The sequence below is a fragment of the Haliaeetus albicilla genome, chromosome 4 (assembly GCF_947461875.1).
Source record: "Haliaeetus albicilla chromosome 4, bHalAlb1.1, whole genome shotgun sequence".
Classification (NCBI taxonomy): Eukaryota; Metazoa; Chordata; class Aves; order Accipitriformes; family Accipitridae; genus Haliaeetus; species Haliaeetus albicilla.
This window is the reverse complement of record NC_091486.1, coordinates 9479273-9503251: the sequence shown is the minus strand read 5'-3', so window position 1 is coordinate 9503251 and position 23979 is coordinate 9479273. Positions and strand designations below refer to the sequence as shown.

The 23979-nt window shown below is 41.0% G+C and overlaps 1 protein-coding gene across 1 annotated transcript in view; it reads right to left on the bottom strand.

Annotated features, from left to right (window-relative positions):
• The window catches only part of DPP10 (dipeptidyl peptidase like 10), a 560343-nt gene extending 536636 nt beyond the window's left edge, over positions 1-23707 (bottom strand). Inside the window, exon 1 of the mRNA XM_069780863.1 lies at positions 23489-23707. Coding sequence (XP_069636964.1) covers positions 23489-23548 — 60 coding nt within the window. The 5' untranslated portion in view covers positions 23549-23707. The remainder of the gene's footprint in view (positions 1-23488) is intronic.
• Positions 23708-23979: the final 272 nt, after the last annotated feature.

Genomic DNA, 23979 nt, shown 5'->3' with positions numbered 1-23979 from the left:
TCATAAATCACTTTTCGTATGTATATTTTCTTTGCTATTTTTTTCTGTTTAGCATGAAGATACAGACTGTCTATTTTGGAGGGTCCTTGTGGGCAGAAGCAATTACTGACTTGGGCTAAAAAACAACAGTACCTGAAAAAATTAATATCCTGGGCTTTCCCTTCTGACATGAAATAATGAGTATGAGGAAACTTCTCCAAAGCCTCAAATTTTCATGTGGTTTCCCAGAAAGTTATAAACTGTCTTGGTCACAACCAGGCCCAAACTCACTGACAGTTGGCAAACTCTAGAAAGTTCACAGTGAACTAAATTTCAGGCTCCATTATGAAACCCTGTTTTAAAAAAAGCTCGAATAAGAATCCACAGAGCCTTAAGTTCATTTTGTATCAGACTGAATTAAAGTATCTCAGTAATTAAAGACATGAAAGTTGTAACCACTAATGACAGTCTTCCACAGAGCGGCATGGGAGTGGCAACGGCGCGAGGCACCTCTCTTCTCTGTGAGCAGATCAGCCTGGGACAAAAACAACACAGTTTGGTGACCTGGATGCTAATTCCACCACAAACTCCACATCGAAAGCTAATGCATTATTTGCATATATTCAAATGCTGAGGGGATTTGTGTGCCCACGGTTTCTGTCTGCCTCCAGCTCAGCCTGTCTATGCTGCTCATGCATAAGCAGATATTCCGGAGCACAGTTTTGCAGTATCTGTTGAAGCTGTAAATGCAGGCACCTTTCTAATTAATAGCTTATTAAAGATTATGCATATGTCATTATTAATCAGCTTAAGAAATGTGCCTTCAATTTTGCCTCCCTGGACAGCTAGTCATAAGTAACACAGGACTGCCCAAAAATATGTCCATTACAGCCATAGCTGTATTAGCTGCTTCTATACAAATCCTGTTGCTGTTGAAGATTTTTGCTACTTCTGATGGAATATTTCAACCATCAGCATTTCACTGCATATACTGATACAGTGCGAGGCAGCATAGGGGATTCGTCCTTTTCCAAAACTATCTATCTTACATGCATTTTCTTACCACAGAAGAGCAAACTCCAGATCAATGCACAGGTGCTCATTTTTTCAATTTTTCTTAGACTTTATTTACTTCTCAAATTAATTAATTAATTTACTGTGCACCAAGAATTAGACCAAGCCTCTTCAGTTGACACCCAGCAGACGGAGACAACACGTGGCTGCACAGGGTTGCAACCTGATGGGTTGGCTGAAGTTGATATAGCTGGAGCTGGAGCACCAGCAACTGCTCCTGTCGTAAACCTACTTGGGCCATCTTGAGTAGCCAGCTGAAGGGAAAAAATTAGACCAAATTCATCCAATACTGATGCTAATTCTTCATTGGAAGCTGGAAATCATGTCATCTTTAGAAGAGAAATGCTAAGTGTTGTTTCTAGCTTTTTAATCTCCAGTTTCCGATAAGTAACTAACCAAAAATATCTTCAGGGCTGCCATGGGATTGAATCGAAAGAAAACATCATTTTTATCTCCAAGAAAAATCCTCAGAGAGGTTCCCATGAGCTGACTGTATTTGTGAACAGTGCTGTAAGGCAGTAACAAGAGTTTTAGAAGTCAGATTCAGAAACTCCTGACAGTCCCAGGCAGAGGAAGGAAAATGTCAGTCTTTTAGCACTTTGTAAAGCACTACAATTTTATGGTATTTTGAATTTGTTTTGAATCTTTAATGTCAAAAGATCTGCTTCACACACTGCACATTAGGTGTTTTATCACCATTTTGAGTAAAATAAACTTTAATAAGACTGCCTCTTCTTTAAAAGGTACTTGGCATTTTCAAAGTTCCAAAGGGGTTTTTGCCTGCAACCCTTCTGCTCCTCTTCTGGAAAGGCCTGTAAGCCTTCTGCTACTCACCTGTTTAATCCTAGAAACTAAGAAATTAGGGGGATGGAAAGAGAATCAATATTTATTTGTTTACTCTTAAAATGTCTCAACATCCCCCATTGCTTTAAGTTGGGGGGGGCAGGCTGTTAAGTTTGACTTACAAAACCAGCTTTGAGATTACTTATTCCTTATAGAGCAAAAAGTTTAATTTTTACAGAATTTTAATCTCTACGTCTTCAAAAATGTAAGTCTTATTACAATTAAAGTCTTATTAGAATAATCCATGCTCAAAACAAATGCTGGTTTTCTCCCTTGTGATTTTCTCTGCATACCTATATTTACATTATATTTTATCCTTCTTCCAGGTCAACAGATAAGCATAATTTTTTTGGAGTCACATTATTCTGAAACTTAGCAGTGAGAAGCACATGGGGGATCACTAATGAAGTAAATGCTCGTCAGTCTTCCCTGAGCTTGTATCAGCTTAAAGACTAGAAGAGAAGGCAGTATCAAACATTTCAGTTGAATCATGTAAAGTGTTTTAGACTCAAGACAAATTCTGTTGCATTTAATTCCTATGTATAAGTCTGTACATTAACAACAACTTCTTTGCCAAATTATTTTTCATTTGTTGGTTTGGGGTTTTTTTTCCAAGAATTGGTTAAATTATTCTTAAATGTGAGCTGGAACTATTCTGAAATAATAACATTTTCTAAAGCCTTCACTTGGTTACCAAAATCAGCCGTTACTGATCATCAACTTTACTCCACAATCTGAATCTTTGTATCATTATTAGCACATGAAATTTGACTTCAGTTCAACACAAAGAACTTGCAAAATATGACAGTGTATGGTTGTGCAAAGCCTAAGTACTTCTACTTAAAGTTCCATTTCTATTTTAGAGAAAAAACAGAAGAGTTACTAAAGGTAAGACTAAATGCAAAATAGACAAGTGCTCTGAAAATATTTTTCATTAAAATCTTTCTTAAACTTGCCCCCCCCCCCGCTTCAATATCTTTTAAATCTAGACAAGTTGAAAAAATACTGCTTATTCTTTAGAGCTTCAGGACCCTCAGATGAGCCAAATCAGCATTTTTTCTTTCAAATGTTGTTTCTTGGAACAACATACCTGGTAGAACCCAGTGGAATAGTACTTGCTCACATGCAGTGTAAAAGCTTGCATCATTCTTTAATTTTTTTATATTTTTTTGGCATATGCCCTGTCAGGAGTAGGAAGCCATGCCACACGCTGACTCTCTGACTGTTCCATCGCATTAGCTATGCTGTTTCATACCACAGCCAACAACCCTGAATCTGAAAAGCTTCCTATCCACAGAGAAGATGGTCTTGCTATAAAATGCTACAGCTCCTTCTGGAAAATGTAGAGAGGTGTATCAATTAAGTATATTCCTGTATTGTTAATTTATAGGGAATTTATATTGTAGTATCTGGGTAAAAATTTTGAAGGGAAGGAGAAAGAAAGAAAGAAAGGAAGCCTATTGCCACATACGAGAGAAGTCTCACAGCAATTTCTACTGTATGAACTCTTGAGCTGAAGGAGGAGTTTTCATTTCACAAGATTTTTTATTTAGAAACAACGAAAAGCCAAAACCAGCAAGCCACAGCTCTACACCAGCTTTGACATGACCTCTATTTTTCAAGCTAATTTAGCCTTAAGACTATGTGTAGAATTTGCATTGCAGAAAATTTAAATAACCCGAAACATCAAGGACACATCCTCTGTGTCTCAAAGAAACATCTGATGTAGAAACTTTATTTTGCTTATGAACTGGCAAACCTAATTAAAGGATTTAGGATGTTACAGTGACAGATTTGGACACTAACACATATCTAGGAAACAGTCTGGCTTCAAAGTACAACACAGAAGCTTCTATTTATAAATATTTAACTGAAGTATTAATAAAAAAATGAGAAAATCTCCTTCATTTTATTCCCTAAGGAATTTCTTTGGAACAAAACTACTCATTGAAACTAGCAACTTCTTACTTCTCACAGATATGGGGGGATTTAATATAAACATCTGTTTTAGAAAGGCTTCTGCAAATTTCCAGTTTAGCAACACATGACATGACATTTGACTCCAGTGGCTCCTTCCCAGAGCTTGTGGCTACACCTTCAGCCCTGCTCCATCGCTATCCCACACTTCAAGTCGGCCTTTTCCTGCTGTGTAAGAAACATCCTGGGGGGCCAGGAGTCCATAGGGAGGGTCCAGCTTTATCACCCTCTGCCTGCACAAACACCTCTTTTAGGACTGCAGTTTTAGCTGCAGGTGCAAATGCCCCTTCCAACTCTCTCAAAAGACCTATCTTGAGTCCCTTCCAGCTCTAGGAGATCTCCAGGAGACCTCAGCCAGAGGACAGGTAAATCTCATCAGCTGCTCTTTAAGGCGCTGAAGGTCTTGATAGCTTGTGGTAATTACCCCTTCTCCTTAGACACCTCACTAGCTGCCTCTGGCTGACAGGCCTGGTTGCCCTACCAGCACACATCTACAGAAGCAAGATCTTCTGTCTTCCCCTGCCTGTGCTGGTCCTCCATTTTCATAGTCACACTTAATTATAGCAAAAGTGCCTGATCTTTTAACCAAGAAAATCATCATCAAAATGTTGCAGTATTGTATGCCTGTTAAGTCACTAATTACTAAAATGTTCTTGGATCGGAAACCTAAAGTGAATCTCACAGTAATTAAATAAAATTTAGAAGCTGGCATTCAAATTGACGTAATCATTGGCAGGCTACTAGTCTTAATTGTCCAAGAGACACCTACTCAAATGGGATTAAGAAGATCAGTGGGAGTTGCTTATCATCACACTAAATCATAAAGTCACCCATTATTTTGTGTGAATTTAATGTTCTTAAACATTCAAGAAGTCTTTCTGCCGTAGAGGAGAGACCACCTAAGCTTGCTCTCAGTGTAGTCATTAACAGTGCAATCACATGTTTTCAAAACCGTTTTGAAATCAAGTAACAAAGGGTACAAACCCACGGTCAGATGTGATCCCATTCTGGCAGCCAACAGAGTGACCCCCCATCAGCTGAGCCAGTGTAACCTTCTGTGTGTTCCTACCCAGCCCTGATTAACCGAGTTCACCAGAGCACAAAAAAGTCGCTGTGCAGCATGTTCCCCTTCCCAGCATGGCTCCGTGAGGCTGCTGTGCAGCAAAAAGGCAACGCAGAGCAGCTGCAGTGCAGCCTTGCTATTGAAACCTGAGAAAAATCCAGACATACTGTTGCAGATGGAGTGACGCACTTCTCTTACAAGACAGAAGTAGCAATATATTTATTGATATAAAACAGTGATTTAACAAAGTGTGATAGTAAATGTGACAGTGGTTTAACAAGATTCAATGGCAAGATACACTTGATATTTACTGCACAGAGGACAGGGTCAGATGAAACTGTCAGGGAGGCCCTCCCGTTGAGTCATGAGGTTCAGAAAGAACCCCCTTACGTTCTAAACTCCTTCTCCAAGGGGAGTTCAGGTGCAGCTGGATCTAAACTTAGTCCCAGACTTGGTCAGCAGTTTATGTCTAAAGGATTATATGTGCACAATTAATCCTTTATATCACTTAGTTAGGATTTCAAAGTTTAGCATGCTATTAATCACTTACCGAGACTCTGTTGCGGCAAGGATTCTCTCAGCCTCGAGGAGTAACCTTGAGAGGTGTCCCTACTCAAGGGGCGATCCTGGCGTTCAGCCCACTGCCATGCAGGAGAGATCAATGGGTGCTGGGCTGTCCACTATTTATGGACTAAGATAATTGACTAGTCATATTTACATACCAACTACAGGTGTTAGTTCCTTCCAAGTTTGGCTTGCATCTGGCATCCATCCAGCACCGTGGTTAGGAGGGCACGTTGTTCAAATTAGCCCTTGGCTATTGTGGTGTTGTCTGCCTCCTCTGAATCCACTTTGAGCTGGATGCAGCCATCACAACCAGATGCATCCATTACGACCACAAAGGTCAGGTTGGGGGCAGGCAGCACACCACCACACATACTTGAACTTCCCTTTAAAACATAAACTTCTACTGAATCTTTGCATAATGAAACTGTTACTACTCTGGTTATCATTAATTTATCAAATACACTCAGCATCTGCAGCAGATCAACAATTACTTCAGTTTTACTATTTCATTCCATCCACATTTCATCAACATGCTACTATGGCATGCATTATACATGCTGTATATTCCTCCAGCATGTTCGGTATTCTAGAGAGAAATGATGTATCCAGTAAGCCCTAGAGTGAGCCTCAAGAAAGTTGTACTATCAAGTCACCTAATAAGATCATTTGATACATGTTGATTACACTCAACACCAGCTTTCATTTGATCAGGCAACTTGGATCATATCTTGCCTTCAGGGAAAGAAGGGCAAAATCTTTCTACATTGCTACTAAATATAAAGCAACATTATTAAGAAACATAACTCAAAGCAGCAGAGCCAGAGCCAGAGCCAGACAGATTTTCCAGCTCTGTGGCATTTCTTACTGAAAGACAAGCACATCAATCAAATGTGGTTGGACAGGGAAGACTTTCATTAGATGTCTTGCTTATTTTTTGAATCCGTACTCTGTTATTCACACAGCAATGAAGATCATAACTACATAGTTCATTACTTTGGCAATGCAAAGATAATTAAAAATTATTCATACCAGTATTCCTTATTTATGGAATATATTTCCCTGAAATTTTATATCATTCTATCTCTTTAGGAAAGGTGAATACGAGTAATATAAATCCTGGCTGAAAGACAAAAAAACAAACAGTACTTTGAACATAGGACGGCCACAGTAATTTTTTTTGTTCATCTTCAAGAAAACTAGGCACAAATGCTAAACATTATTCAATGGGATATTGTTTTCTAAAAATGCAAGCCATAAAAAGTATCTAGGGAAATAAAGTGAAATAGTCTGGATTGCCAAAACCATTATTGATGAAGACCAAAAATAAATTAAAATGGGAAATTAGAAGGAAGTGGTAATTTGAAAGTGGAACGTTTATAAGCAGTTCTCAACACAGTAGCAAATGAGAAGTATGTGATCCCAAAGGGCATTTGTTTCAGCTTCTCCCATGCACAAATACTGCATTTCCATTGCTGCCCCAGCAGAGCTCTCGGCTCTTGCTAAGGAATGCAAATAGGAGGAAACCAGGCCAGGAGCGACTCTTCCCTCGTGGGTGCTGTGCCACTGGCAAACAGACATATCTGGTGACATTGAGGGAAACAGCAACAGGGAGAAATACATTAGCAGCATTATTCTACACCTTGTCTGAAAGCCTAATGCTGACCTATAGGTCATCAGATACCTGAAAATTTGGCAGCAAATATTGAATTCTAGATGAAGCTTTAGAGGCCATTCACGTTCAGACTTTGGAGGTTTTCTGATATACTTTGCCCACCAATGGTCCTTCCATGCTCAGGTATGATTTATCTTAGAGGCAGTTGCCTTACTTAAATAACATAATTGTATTTTAATATGAGAATTTAGAACTCACCTATCCAGTGACTCTGTCCTCTCAGAAATCAATGGGACTTTTGCCACTTTGTCTTAAAAAGGAGCAAGACTGGGGTTTCAGAGACTGATCATATAAAGATGTGCAACGCTCTTTCTCTGGGTCTCATTGTTCAGGCAACTTTTCCTGTGAGCAAGGAGACTATAAGTCAGATATACACAGTGTAAGAGGACAAAGTCATTATTTATTGGGTAATACACATAACAGATAACTGGGATGAATGAGCAATTATGCTAAGGATTAAAACACTCTCCACCCAGATGAGACACCTGATGAGTCTCTGCTGACCAGGGAGTTGGCATTTGGTGGAAAGGATGGGTCAAAATGGGGCACTCCTTCATTTTGCTGAGTTTCCGTCTTCTGATTCTCTTTTTTCTTAGGATTTTTACAGACTGTTATGCAACTACTTTTCCTCTTGAATATTGTTGTATCTCAGCTGGGTATTGAAAAGAGACAGGAATCCTCAAGGTCTCATCATCTTTAACACTCATTCCTCAGCAGCCTTGTGCAAGACATTTAAGTTTCCTTCACCTCAATGCCCATTGTAAAAGGGAATTAATAGTGCTTAATTGTTTATCATGTTGGCATGTGGCAAGAATTTGACCCTTTCTTCATGTTTTTTGAAAATGTAAATTGTCACCTACAGAAAATTTTACATATCGCAGACCTGACTCAGGAAAACAAATGCAAGAAAACCTCTGAAAAGAACTTCTGATTAAATAATGATTGTGGGATTAGGTCTGTTATTAAAAAGATAAAACCAGTCTATTATCTAGATTTTGTAGCCATCAATGTTCTCCATAAATCATAATGAATAAATTAGTTACATAAAATAATACTGAATTTAGAAGAGTTATCAGTGTAATTTTAGTATTACTTCTTACTATCTTCATTTTCTTAGAAACTTTTTATCATCTTTTTTTAAGCATCATTTTGAGAAAACAGTGAGAATCAGAAATTTAATATTTTCAAGCAAGCCCCCTGACTGAAAACAGTTACAGTATTTTATCTCTTTTGCTCCTGTTTTCTTCCAAAAGCTTCACCAGCTCAGCTCATTACCACTACCTTTTGATCTACATGAGAGTTCTCCACTGGAAGTAGGATGAAAAATACAGTAAAAAGAGAAAAACTTAGCACAAATTAAGGTACAATCCCACAAGACACAAATTATTCCATCTCTTCCAGGCTGCCTCTTGTTAGCTGGGAGGGGATATTATTGACAACTCTGCTGCCATTGCTAGTACTTTTAATTTTCACCTTTTTCATAGAATCATAGAATAGTTTGGGTTGGAAGGGACCTTTAAAGGTCATCTAGTTCCAACCGCCCCACCATGGGGGGGGACACCTTCCACTAGACCAGGTTGCTCAAAGCCCCATCCAACCTGGCCTTGAACCCTGCCAGGGATGGGGCAACCACAACCTCTCTGGGCAACCTGTTCCAGTGCCTCACCACCTCATCGTAAAAAATTTCTTCCTTACATCTAGTCTAAATCTACCCTATTTTAGTTTAAAGCCATTACCCTTTGTCCTATTCACAACAGGCCCTACTAAAAAGTCTGTCCCCATCTTTCTTATAAGCCCCCTTTAGGTACTGGAAGGCTGCCATAAGGTCTCCCTAGAGCCTTCTCTTCTCCAGGCTGAACAACCCCAACTCTCTCAGCCTGTCTTCACAGGAGAGGTGCTCCAGCCCTCTGCATCATTTTTGTGGCCCTGCTCTGGACTTGTTCCAACAGGTCCATGTCTTTTCTGTACTGAGGACTCCAGAGCTGGAAGCGGTACTCCAGGTGTACCCTGTGAAGCAAGTAAGACTATTTTACAACACAGCTCTACCTTAGCTATATCTTGAAAACTCCCAGCCCTCTCTGCTGCTGATGGCATTTAAGCCACTGGTTGGCAGACAAGAACTTTGATGCTTCCACAAATACCTTTGGCATAAAACCATGTATTTGACATCTTCAACCTTAGGGGTAGAGGGTGATCAGTTCCAGCCTGGATATTTTCTTGGAAACTAGAACTATGAAAGATAATAATAAAGGGGGGGGGGGGACGGACACACCAAAACAACCTGTTTGCGTGGTATACAGTGAATTGATACTCTGCAGCACTGGGCTCACTAATAAAACAAATATCTAGGGACTCCAATTTCTCACTCCATTATGCATTAAGATTGTTTATAATTGATTAATGATGTATACAGTCTCACCATTTTACTTTTACTGAACATTTTCATATTACAATGCCCAGAAATATTTCCATTAGAAGTCTTTAATGGCAGAAATAGATTGTATCCATCTTATATTGACTGTCATCTGCTATGCGTTACTCTGTGTCAGAGGGAATAGTCATTAGTGTTCACGAACACCAACTTTATTAGACAGATAGCCAAGAGAACCTACATATTATATTGAAAACCTGCCATCCAGCCTTTTCCCTTTATATATTTACAATTTGCATTTATCTTTTTACTCTTCCAATATGCAACTTCTCTGAGATATTTCCTCTAAGACGTTTTATTGTTTGTTTACAGTAATTTAGCTACTTTATCAACCACTTAGATGATATATTTACTCAGCTACTTCATCTGGAACATGTTTCCTTTTATGTCTATTAATCTACATTGCACTTCCTACAGCAGAACTGTAGCTATTCAATAATTTAAACTTTGACATTATAAGACTTTGTCAAACATTCATAGTACTATTCTGGAGAACTCTTACATTATCACATACTACTTTATATATTCCATACTGGTAGGTATTCAACATTTTAATTTAAGAAGTTAAAATATAAATGCTAATTGTGTAAGTGTGCATGATCATACAGGTCATCATTAGAAGCAGTTATTAAGTAGAAGCCAAAATTTGTGCTGAACTGTAATGTTAGTCATTTCATCCCTTTGCTCTAAATCTAGAAATAATTAAAGACTGATCTGTGAGGTTTCAGATATGTACTGTCTGCTTTCTGCTAGAAGAAATACTGGAAAATAATGAGCACATTGCATTGCTCTTCAAAAAATAATTGAGCTGAGCAAGAAGAATGCTTGAGAATTGTTAGTGTTTTTAAAAATACTGTACCATAAAAAATAAAATTCTGTCCAAAACCACTGTATCAGTTGCAGGCACTTTTCCAAAATCTTGCAATGCATTTTTTCTGCAGTGTGTGCAGCATTCATCAAATGAGACTACACAGTACTTTTTTGATTACAGTTTAAAAATGAAACATAAAAATCGTGAGTCTCAAATGTTTTTTTCATTCAAACTCGTTCTTTTTTATTTCCATGGCATGTAACCCATGTCAGCTTCATTTTGTAGGGCTTTGTACATAGAGTACTCAGAGGATGACACATGCAGAAAAAAACATGTTTCTAAATCTTTCTCAACCCAAGAAATAAGTTTTTGAAAATCCTGCAGTGATGATTTTTTTCTTTATCAGAATTTCGTGCTAAATGATTTAGATCTGGAGCTATAAAAATAGTTTCAGGAGGAAAGGGGGTAGATTGGTTGAAACTTAAAAGCTTTTTCAACTATTCCATGTAAAAATGCAAATATGATCTATAAAAGCTGTTTTAATTACAGAAATCTTCTTAGGTATGGTGACCCAAATTCTCTATTGGCCCGGCTCTCTTGCGGCATCAGGAGAGTTACTTCAGCAAGCAATTTTATGCATAACACTCATTCTGAACACTGCCTGAGACTATAAATACATTTATTTTGTGCAGCTCCAGCCCAGAACAAAAATTACACAGCGGTGCTAGGAACACAAGGCCAGGTAAGAATAAGTCTCTTACTTCCAAAGCTATCACATAAAATAGAGAAGAGCTCCCATGTTATCTCTTACGACCTGACGTGGTTCCCCACCAAATGACTTTCACAAGCTGGCAGTGCCCAGCTGAGTCCTTGACTCAGACCACCGCAAGGGCAGCCCTACCTGGGGCTTCAGCCAGTGCTTTGGATACACGAAGAGCTTGATTCAATGTGTCTGAAGCTCAATCCAAATTTAACTTGCCTGCCTCCGGATTGCTACAGTGACCCTACAGAATTTCAAGCCAACATGTATGACAAGAAACAACTGAAAAATCCAAAATTCTTACAGAAAGAAAAAAAAAAAAAAGAGCTGTTCAGTTATAATTCATGAAATACATATCTTTCACAGCATAACCACCAAGTCAATGTTGGAAACCACAGCTGCCCACCAATAACCAAGGGGCTTAAATTCAACGGCCATCTAAAATTCTTTTTCTTCATTCCTTAAGAGTCCTCAAATCTGAACAGTGCTTAGTGTCATAATTCTGATGATGCTGGTAAGGTTATTTGAAACTATAAAATATTGCCAAAGATATCTTAAAAATATCTTAAAATGGCATCAGCTGCTTCATGGGTTTCTCCAGTAAACATGACCTCACTTAGGATGCAACTAGTGTCACCAGAGACTTCTAAATCACTGAGGGGAAAGAAGCATCCAGAAAGTTTGGGAAATGTTTAGAGAGGAGCAAACACTATAAAAATAGAAAACCACCAATGTTTCCTTAATTATTTTATGGATTTGTTTTTGCTGAGCTTTTGTTTGCCCTCTGCAAATATTTGCATAATCAAGTTTCAAAGACATTAATGTTCCCAGAAAACATATTACAGCTGTTGAATTATAAAACTGAGATTTTTCAAACTCGAGACTAAATCTATACAAAAAATATGTACTCATGGATGTAAATTGAGATTTTACTGAAGGCAACTGTGGGGAATTCACAGCTCAAAAATTATCACAGGGAAATGGAGTCATGGGTAGCATATATTTGGTTTTTAAACAGATAAATCCTTGGTTGTATTGACTGCCAGAAGTCAGATACTATTGCGTGAAAAATTAGTTGAAAATATTTCTTGTATGAGCACAATCCTATCACCTCAGGGTTGAAAGCAAAAATCAAACAAAGTCTAACAGGTGCACGCACGAGCAAGGTATGTATGATGTGCCATCAACAGACATGCCTCCTGAGGTCACCAGAGTAGCTCTGAGGGATTCACTTTTCTTCCTCTTCTTGTTATTCAGTCTTTTCCTCCCACTTGTCATCCTTTCTCGCTTTCCTCCCTTTCCCCCAAAACATAGTGCTGCCCCAGGCTTGGCTGAACAGAGCGACACAGGGACCAAGCCAGTGTCGATTCCCTCCAGTCTGTCCAGTGGCTAGCATAATCTCATTTTATGCCACGGTCGTTCACTTGCTCATGACTTTCCCATGCAAACAACCTACAAATACTCGCACCCAGAAGGAAACACAAAGCCACAAACCCTCACACTATAGCGCAAAGGAAAAGAAAGCAAGAGGTCTCAGCTCCCCTTGCCACAGTGCTAAGGTTACTCTGACCTTCGGGCAAGCTGGGTCAGCGAGATAAGTCAGCAGAAAGTTTCCTCCCACCTCCAAAAGAGAAGCAGTTAACCAGAAGAGTTTGCCTTAATTCCGTGGAAAAGCTCACCCTAAATAAACAGGTGCAGGATCTCTCCCTAGATGAAGACTGTTACTGCCAGAGGTAACACAGCTTGTCAGCCTACCCCAAACTCCAATTTTCCAGTTTTTAGCTCCAGCCGTTAGACACTGTGTCCTGGACAGAAAAACGTCAACTAAGTAATTATTGATATGTGTATAAATTACAGCAAGAAAAACCTTTCGTCAATCATTCCAGCACTGCTAAAATGCTTTTATGGGTTCAGATTAGCGGCGGGGGGAAGGATCCTTACAAGCAACAGAAACTAATATGTCCCACAAGGGGCCAACGCAGAAGCACAGCAATTTCCTTCCAACCTCATGGAGGAGCAAGGTTAGGACAGAGATTGAATAAACAGACTATCATGCTGCTCAGCGCCACACACGGATTTGCTTGTACAGGTAAAAAGTGAGTGATGGGAAAGCTCAAAAGCTTGGAGGTTAATTCCTTTCAGCATTCAGGAGCTGCAGTGGTAATCTCAGAACATGTCCAATCTTATTTATACTGACAACGGGCAAGCAGGCTAAAGAAAAAAATAAAAAGTCTCCTCCCTTCCCTACGTTTATCCAAAAAGCTAAAGTGAGCCCAAACTCTTCCCTGCCGTTCAGTGGGACCAGCCTCGGTTCAGGTTTTAGAACGCCAGGTTGTGTGTGCTCATGAACAGCCCGTAGCATTGAACGCGGAGGGGACCGCGTGTGCCCATGCTCCCACGGTGCACGCAGGGACGGGGACACGGCAAAGGCAGACCCACCGCGGCCAGAAAGCAATGCCACCAACCGCCTGAGCCCGAGGAGGCAGCGGGGCTGGGCGGGGGGACGGATGGGCCATCAGGGAGGGGGCATTGGGTCTCACGCCTGCTCCCCTCCTCTAGCCGGTAGAAAGAAATAAAGGAAAACAGAGGCAGGTTTTGGCTCTCAGTTGTCACGCACAAAGAATTACGAAAGCTATTTTTTAACATGATGTTCATGTCTGCAGGTCATCTCTGCAGCAAATATGAAGAGAAATGTTTGTGGCATTAATCCCGCACTGGCAGACTGATGCGGCTTTCAAGCTCAGTAAGTGTTTAATGCTCTAAAGGGAAGGGAAAAAAAGATTTCTTTTAGATAAATTGCTTAATTGGGAAGTCAGGAATTCTCCTGCCTAAGCAATTGATTTTACAAAAGAAAAAAAGTTCATTTCAAAATGTAAAGCTGCAATTCATCTATAATATCCAGGGAAAACTAAGCCAAGGGATAGACACTCACCTTTACATTGCTGAAACCACAACTTTAAAAACATAAATAAGGTGCATAAACCAAGATTATTTAAATAAAGTTTCTTCATGCCTTGACGGTTGTACTGAAGAGTAAATCCAGCACTGGGCGCAGTGAGTTGCCAGATCACCGACTGATCATTTCCCCAATGGCAGAGGATGAGGAAATGGGGTCCCCAGAGGGGCACTCAGCCCTCACCACTGACATCTAACAGTTTTGGAGGTCAGCTTCCCTTAAGCTTGATGGACTTTGGTGTATTGAATCGCACGGCACTGGAGATCTCAGAGCAAAGCTCCAGTACCTTCCCCTGCCCAGGAAATTCCCCCACCTTAGGCAGGAGCATGAATGGAGCATTTACTGTCACCAGTGCAACCACTGGGCACAGGCGTCTGCCCCTGCTTTCTCCTTCCCCCACGAAAAACCTTCTGCAGGTCTTGGTTTTGTCAGCACTGAAAATGTTCACATCTCATTTATCCACAAGGTGAGAAAAGTCTCTACCTACCGCACCTACAGATGAAAACCAGGGCTCTCTGATGAACAACCGCAGGACACATTGCCAGACAGGGACTCCTCCTCCGGCAAAGCACAATTAGTGCAAAGGAGAATTAGGATCACTGAAGGGCTCAAACACAGCACTTGCCCAGAAGTCAGCAGCAGGAGGAGGAGGAACAGGATTACCACCTTAAAGAACAGGTCCACCTTTGAAGACAAAGTTCATCTTTTTAATGATACAAACTTTAAAGCAAATCTGATATTAAGTGCTAGCATGTCGTAACTTTCTCAAGCTATAGGAAAATAAAACATCCTAAGTGTCGTCCTTTAATATAATAGCATCAATTTTTCCATGCTTAGCAAGTTGCTAAGCACTTCTGATGTTTGCTACTGTAAATCACAGGAGCTTGCACACTTTTGTTACACAAATAGCTTTAATTTTGATTTCTCCACAATTGTGTCAACGTAAAAATTCTTAGAAATCTGTGAGCAGAAATGTCACTGGATTACTATACTTGACATCTCTTACTTACAAAGGTAGCTCAGGTTTTACAGGAAATAATAGGATTATTATTATTATTATTATTATTATTATTATAATATTCATTTTTATAAGCTACATCAATTAAAACATTACAGAATAAGTTTAAAACCACTTATAATTTTGAAAAGACTAAGAATTTAACACCTACGTACTGTCATTGCCTCTCATAGTGCTAAACTATTATTGCACAGGCAGCTAAACTTGGAGAAAGATTACTAAAATGTTATCTTTGGATGCTTCCAAAACATTTTTTTTTAAGGGCAAAAATTTGCATAATTATTGTCATAACTTTTTCAACAAACTCATGGTTTTGGCTTCCTTTTGTTAGTGTTTCTATGTTACTACATGTCGTGGTCAAGACGGACAAACAAGTACACATTCTTATAGTACAAGCAAAGAAGGGTTTTTTTATTACTACAACCCAGCAAATTTATGCCCGTTATACTTGTTACCTTGTACATATGTCTGTCCCTCATTGGTCAGAAAGTTGTCAGAAGTTGTTTTTCTCACCCTTCATTGGGTGTCTTTTTTCAGGTTCCTTATCACAACTGCAAATGGTCAACACATTCCTTAAGCTTAGTTTGCCAGGCATGCTTCTCATCCTTTCTTGTTCTCTCACAGGAACACTGCAATCTTGTCAAGGTCAATATCCTCCCCAGGCTCCTCGGTCCAGCTGAGGTCCTCCACAACTACACAAATCAAGGGACCTAATTGTAACTAACCCTATGTTTATATTTTTCTAGGCTTCTTCCCCCTACTGCCTAACTCTTCCAAATATATATATAGAGAGAGAGAATATATATATATATGTAAAGTAAATAAAACTAGGTGTAGAAAGTCTATTTAATTTTTTTTTTCCCCAGCATGAAGTTTGTGGACACTGTACTACCTTGCTTCTAGGGGGCCACGCTGAGATAACATTGCAAACCTCACCTCTGACACTTCTCAATAAAAGTACATTATCTCTGTCTCTTGGTTTCTCTTTAAGGCCATGACTTTCTGTAACAATTTTACCGTGACTGGCCAGATCTAGCAACGTAATCTAATCTAACAGCCAATACCCCTAGTAACGTCTTTTAGCTGAAGCTAAAATACAATACTCCAACCTAATCTTTCCTGACTTGCCAGCTGCCTTTTAAGTCAGTCGCACTCTGAGATGCCGTCTTCCTGCGACTGCTGTGTCTCTGCATTCTCCTGCCAAGCCGCCGTCACCACCTCGGGGTGTCCTTCAGATATCATCTCTGTTTCTTTCTCAACTTTCTGTAAAACTTCCACAGGGCTCGCCCTCCACATCCTTTTCCCTCTGTAAGGTCACACACAGACTCAAACTGAACAGCCTTCTCTGTGTTGTAGAGTCACAAACTGGTTCAGTACCAGTCTCCCTCTTTCCAAACTACAATTTCAGATTATTTTTCTGATATATCCTCAGGGAAGAGGTCAGCAGCTCAAGACCAGCATCATTAACACTAAGCTTTAAACATCTCTGGACTCTATCCCATTTCCCTTGAGGCCCCTGGATGGCACCAGCATCCTCCCTCCTTCTGGCACTTCTGATGTGGGGATGAGACCCATTAGATGCTCACAGCACCCGCCCACCATTCAGCTTGTTAGCTGGTGCTCCCTTTGCTGTCAACACTGAGAAATTAGCATTTTAAAGCACAATTCACTCAAACTATTCTACCAGTTAAATTTAATATGAAATAAATCACGCCCTCATCTGCAACAGTTGCATTAACTTCACAGCTCAGGACTTTGGAGACTCTTTAATTAAGCTGATGACTCTGATTCTAGCTGTTGCCTTCCCTTTGGTACCTTGGGTTGGCGTATATTGCTGTGAATCGCTCTCATCTCCATTCACAGTCTAAGGAACCTGCATGTCTAATTCTCTTTCTTTGAAACAAAAAGCCCCTGAGGCATTCTGCCACTATCAGGTGCCTCATTTTTAAGAATTGTAGAGGTTAATTTGTAGGCCCCCAAGATGATTCTTTGCTTCTGGCACATATGCCAGTAACACTGGGTGTTGTCAACACATGAGAAGTTGAAGTCACTGATCCAAAAAACTGTCAAATGATTAACACAGCACAATCACTAACCTGGATGTTGCATAATTTAACATTTATAATTCAATTTGAGAACCTCAGATAAAAATCTTTAAACATGAAAGGTCCTAAATAAATTCCAAAACAATGTTCAGTTGGTGGACAGCATGCAAGTCTTACCATGCTAAGTTTAAGAATGAAATACTGAACAAAATAATGACTAAATTATCTTTACATATGTTTAGTAAAACAGTTTTGGATTAAGAATGAGAAAGATTAAATTCCTCATGATGTGGTATCCTTTCAGGAAAGTGTTATCTAACACTCACAGACCCATATCTTAAGTGGCTTCAAAGAGAATCAAACTTAATGCCATATTTCTTAAAGTAATGATTTGCGGTAGGAAAATTTTTATATGATTACAAGCCAGGAAAGTACTAACCTAATATTAAATACAGTTTATCATAATATTCATGTATATTTGTGTATATTAGTTTTAAAGTGACTGCCTTCTAAATTCCTAGCATTACCATTAAATTGAAAGCTATAAATTGTGTATGTATTAGAATACACTGGTGTGTGTGGCTATATATATTTTATATATATATATATATATCAAATCTATACCACAGAATCGGTATACGTACTTAAACATATAGAAATATCCAACATTTATACTTTTTGCTAATTGCTTTTAAGTTTTATGAAAAGAACGGGGAATTAAGAATGGGAAGTTTTGAAAGCATATTAACAATTTGTACATGCAAGGAAGAGCCAACAAATGTAACCCACCAGCAAGTTCACAGCAGGCAATGGAACCGCGTTCCCCTGTGAGGAACGACCCCGGCCACTTCCATCTCTGCTGAGGAGCGCTGAGCAATTGCTGCTGGGATCCGCTGTGCCTGAGCATCAGACCTACGCTGATGCTGCACCGCTCCTTACAGCATGAACTTGGGATTTGACAATGGGGGTTTATGTTTATGTCAGAAAAGGTAACGGATTGTGGTCTGGCCAATAAACCTTGAAGAACCACTTGGAACTCCTGAGATTAGGGAAGAAGTAGATAAAAGGTAATTCCTACAGGGGGAGATCACGACCATCGACTCATTGACCACCTACTCAGATGATACCACCTACTCAAAAGAAGACAATGAAGGAAGAAGATGGAGTCTGTGCACTAATTTACGTGAAAGGTGAAGAAGAAAACCAATCATTAAAGGAAATAATAATGAATATGTATTACTTATGTATATAAATGTGTGAGTTTTTGAGACAAAGGTGTGCTGTCTTGAGACAGGCACCCGTTCATGCGCATCAATGAAATTAATTTGAAAATACCTCCACTCTGTGTGTTATTGGCTCGTACACCAGGTAAACGAATCCGCTTTTAGGACAACAGTACCCATTGGAAGTTACCTAAATAAAATGAATCTTGATGTTACCTTTGACAAAGAGCAACTGTGTCTTCATAGGCTGGAAGGGGAAAAGATAAGTAATTCAAATGCTTTTTAACTCATTCCTGCGGCTTCTTATTTGTAACCATGCATCTTCTTACAATGAAGGAAGGGTTATTTTTAAAAGGAAAACGCACTGGTTATTCTCTGGTAGTACAGATGTTGGCAAGGAGACTGAAACAATACACAAAGGTAATATGTGGAAATGGGAAGATTTACAAGTTGTGATTAGTTCTTCAAATTTCCATCTAGAGACCTCCAGCTTGTTCTCCCCATACATACGTATGTGTCATCATGGCTGTATTTTTGGTCTGCAAAATACTAATAAATCACACCAGCAACTCCACTCAACCCGAATGTGATCAAAACCAGTTTGCCAGAACGGAAGAAAAGCAACTGCAGATGATGAGGATGCAAAAGAGCCCAAAATGCTTTCAGGGATCAAGACTCAAGGCATTTCTATCATGCTCCAGGCCAGCCTCTTTGATTAGTGCTATATCACTTGAGTCTCAAGAACACGATAAACACAAGGGGATCATACGTCTGCTCAGCATTTACAAAAATAAAAATATTTACTTTGTTCTAAACGTGCACTTTGAGATGGCCAGGTCCAGAGGCGTGACAGCGACCTGCCTTCCCCACCGCCAGCCTGCCTCCAGCCTCCACTGCCACCTCCGCACTGCGCTTCCGCAGAGCTGTGGCTCCTCACACGGCAACATAAACGTGTTTCCACAGGGCACAGCAGCACTCTCATCATCTAATGCCTTAAACAAAATACCACACAAACCTATTAGTTTTAAATGTATCACTTTTTCTTGGGTTTTTTGCATTAGTATGCTGCCACAGACTGCCTTCCTAACAATGACACAGCCCTGTATTACTTCTGCCCTTTGTTACGTATTATCCTGGATAATTCACAGTTGAACACTCGCTGAGATTATCTGTTAGTGACTTGCTTTTGATGTAATGGATTTCAGAAATGCTGTTCTCATTTTATAGGGATTTATTTCCTAAACAGCTGGTAGATTTGAATGATTCCCATACCTGCACAAAGCCTGTTTTGTGCACATCCTGTGGGCATTTAAAGATCAAACTACCTGAAGTTTCAATCTGAAAAGTATTACCGAGCAGCCTTTATGAACAGGAACAGCTACATATTAGTATCTCTCTCTCTTTAGGAGGAGGTACGTGTATAGTAGTTTGCAGGAGCAGGCAGATGTTTCCTGCTCAGGTGCAGGTTTGGTGTCAAAATCTTAGTTGCTGTAAAGACACGTCTAAGTCCACAGGGAACACAACAAACCCCCTTTAAATATGTGCTCCCTGACCTAACTGTAAATAAGAAAACTTAATTTTAAATAAGAAAACTATTAGTACACCACTATTCATCAATTAGTGAGTGTTAAAACACTACTACAATAAACCTGAAATGTAAAAATTCCTGATACTGTCCCTGGGTACTGATGAAACTTGCTGCAGAATTTTTGCTAAGGACGTATCTGTACTTGCCTTTTATAGTTTACAATCTAAAAGCTAATGAATAAATAAAAGTGAAAGAAAGGCAGGGAAGAAGGAAGAGTAAAATAAAAGGGTATAACATACTTATTATATTACACAGTAATTATGTGCTTCTGAAATGCCAATTAGTAACTCCTTCCATGATCCAGCTCACAGTCAGATCAATATTAGGTTGATAACAGCAGAGAGTCATGATCTGGTAGAGAATGTTTTATTATTAAAGAATGTAGAAAGCCACACAAATATTATCTTAACTCCTCCTTTTTTTTTTAAGTGCAAATTGTAGTCCTGACTGTGTTAAGAGCAAGACATATGTATTTCTGTTTCATGGTCCCTGTAATTTCAGTACAAATGTTTAGTCTGAAAGAATTTATAAAGGCAGACCCTAGCCCGCCAAGATAATAATTCTTTTCTATTTCTGGGTTGTGGTTTTTTTCTTTTTTCCTCATAACAAGGAAAATAATGCTTTAACAGACTTTTTCTCTGTCAGGGTAAAAAAAAAAAAAAAAAAATTTAAAAATCATTTGGCCATCAGTGCAACATGAAAGTGCACAACAACAGAGTGATTCCCCTGGAAGAGCTAATTTACTTGTCGTGTTGACAAGATGAGCCAAGACTGTGAAGAATAAAACCAGGTTCATTGCCCTGGGGGGGGACTCCTGAAGTTGAGGCTGTAATGATACAGAAATAAGGCAGGTTTTTAGCATTCCCAGCTAGACCCTAAAAGTTTTTCTTGCAGATCTCAGAGTGAAAGATCATTATTCATAGTAGTGCCAGCAAGGTGGTAAGATTTGCAATCATTTCAGAAAAGCTGTAAAAAGGCTTAGAGGTAAAAGAAGGCTTTATTAGGAGATTTTGCATTTTATCCAAGGGGTTTGGTATCTTTGGGCTTTTTTTCTTGCTTTATATTCGATTTCCTCTGTCAGCTTGTTTCTCCATCAGCAATGCTACTTTGGATGCAGTACACTCAGTTCTAAGCGCTCATGGATGCAAAAAGTTGCACCCTTCCCTCAACAAAGAAGGATATGAGAAAGGGACGGGATGTCCCTACATCCGGGCACTGACCCTCCTGCAGCCCCAGGGTGATTCAGAGCAGGAGCTGTCACGGATAAAGTTTGCACAATTCAATTTACTGGACAAGTGGATCATTCTACTCTTTTTTACACGGATTCAAAAGTTTATGCTGCGTTACAGAGCAGTGAGTAGCTGAGCCAAAAAACATTGAGAAGTAACATTACATTGATCATAACACACAGGAGCCAAGATGTCATGGGTTAGTGAGTTGTAAAGAAACATAAAGTATAACAAAAAGAGAAAAAAGAAACGGTTTTATAGATCTCATTCCAGCAGGCGTGAAGTTTTCCTGTAACCTTTTTTCTTGAAACTCCGTAATTGCTGGAACTAGTACTGTTTCTTGGCAAGTTATGATTAATACGCAGTTTACATTTGTCTGGTCACTAATGACGTATTTTCGAAGTAATTTCCAAGACAAGGTCCTCACTACCATAGGGCAGTTACTGCTCATCTATGGTCATAAATACTTTCTCATGGAGTATCTATTTGCCTAGCATGGAAGCACTTGCAACTATTTATAAAGCACATTTTACACCTGACACACTGAATTAAGAGCAGAAAAATGAGACAGTTTTCTAATGGTGCCAGTATTACTGTGTCGGTTGTAAAATGGACTCATGTCTGGAAGGCTCTGATTCATGTTCTCTCTTTTTGAAGACTATTGACTCATCTGGGTGTTTGTTTTTTTTTTTAATGGCATATTGATATTGGTTGTTGCTTTGGTTTGGAAGACCAGTCAAATGAATTTTATAAATGTTGCTGTCAGTGAAAAATTAGCATTGGCTGTCCCAAATGTAAGAGGAGAATACTTCCCAGAGCAAGTACCACACTGCTCTCTGTTCTCCTGTACTTTCAGAGATAGACCTAGAGAGGATGAAATGGTTTTAAGCAATTTAATATTATATATGCTGACTCTTTGAAGTGGGCCAGGGCAATTGTAATTCATCACTTCCTGTGACCTTGCCCATTTGAGCATGAACTAACTGGCCGTTTATGGTGTGATGGATACAGTTACATGTTACACAACTGGTCATTAGAGCCACAGGTCAACCCCCACCTCGCCCCTGAGCATACAGACATTCTGCATTACTGATTATACACTGCAAAGCGTAATGCAGCCTAAATAAAAATGACAGTGCTAATAGAAGATTTATACCTTTAATCCCCTCCTGCCTCAGCTCTAAGTCATGACTTTTCTTCCCAGCACTAACTGGATAAAGCCCAACTGACAGTTTTCTAACACGATGGGCAGTTCAGCTGCTCCTTCTGAGAAGACAAACAAACCCCAAACCCTCCAACTTTGCCAGCAAATGGAGCCAGCCTCACACTGGGCGATCCTGAGTCACCGACGGCAAAGCGCTGAAGTGAACTTTTCAGGCTTCCTCATCGTTTTATGAAACAAAATCGCTGGTGTAAAATTTCTTGTTGTTTTTTCAAAACGGAGAATCAATAATCAAATACTGTCACTGATCGCACTGTTATTTTATTTCAGGAAAAGCCCCACTTACTTGTGCAGAGATACTGCCTAGTGAATACAAATCTGTTTAGGGATTTCATTTTACCACTGTAGAGAGCAGGAACTCGGCTAGAAAGTAGTTTTCGATCAATGCAGAGGCAGGATCGTGCCCGAGGCTGGGGAAGAAGGCAGTCAAGGAGAGAGCCCGTTGTTCCCCTAGGGTCTCCCCCCCATCCTCCCCCCGTCCAGCCACCGCACCCACACCCATCTCTCACACCTGAGGGCAACAAAACCGGCAAACGCACAACCTCCCATCTTCCAGGATCGTTCCCACCGGGCAACGGCAAAATCGTGACTCCCGAGTCGATTCCACACGGCATTCTTCAACCCCAGCCCTTAACCGCACCGTCACTACAGAGTAACGATTAGGGAGGCCACAACGGCTCCGTGCCCAGTAGCCACCTCCCCCGGGGCAAACTTTGGGAAGAGACCCGCCGAGGGAGCCGGCGGTGGCGCAGCCGACAGCAGCGGAGCGCCGGCCCCACGGGAGACGGGCCCACGGTCGAACCGGCGGGCAAAGTTGTCAGCAACAACACCCCCCCCGCCGCCCCTGCGGCGTTTCGCCCTGACCGTGAGCAAACTTTCCCCGTGCCCGGCGCGGTTCCTCCCCCGCTACGCCGCCAGGCAAGAGGCCGCGGAGGCGGCAGCCCCGCTCCCGCCGAGGGACCGGGCGAGCCCCGCTGCCGCTGCCGCCCGGTCCCGCCCGAGCCCGGCGGTGCCCGGGCTCCGGCCCTACCTTGACGGCCCGGGAGGACTGGCACTGGACGTGGTGGGACACGGTCGCCGTCTGGTTCATGTTGTTGCCGCCGCCGGCTCCGGCGGGCTTGCGGGCTGCGGCGCCGGGAGGGCACGGGGCGCCCGCGGCTCCCAGCGCCTCCGAGCTACCGGGGCGGGGGGGGGGGGTGGGGTGGAATCCGGGTCCGGCTGCGGCTCCGGCGGCTCCGCACCCCGGGGCGTCGCGACAGCTCCGCCCGGCGGGGGCCGCCCGCCCGCTCCGCCCCGCCCGGCACCGCCCCGCACCGCCCGCCGGGCCCGGGGCTGAGCCGAGCCGGGGCCGGGGGTCGCCCGGCCGATGCGCGCCGCCCTCGCCCCCGGGGCCGGGCAGCAGGGGCTGGGCGAGATCAGCCCCCGCTCCGTGAAAGCCGAAGCCGGCAGCGCTCGTGGCTGAAATTAGTAAAATTGCAACAGAAAGTTTATGCTGGCCGCTTTTTTCCTGCTTGTTGCCCG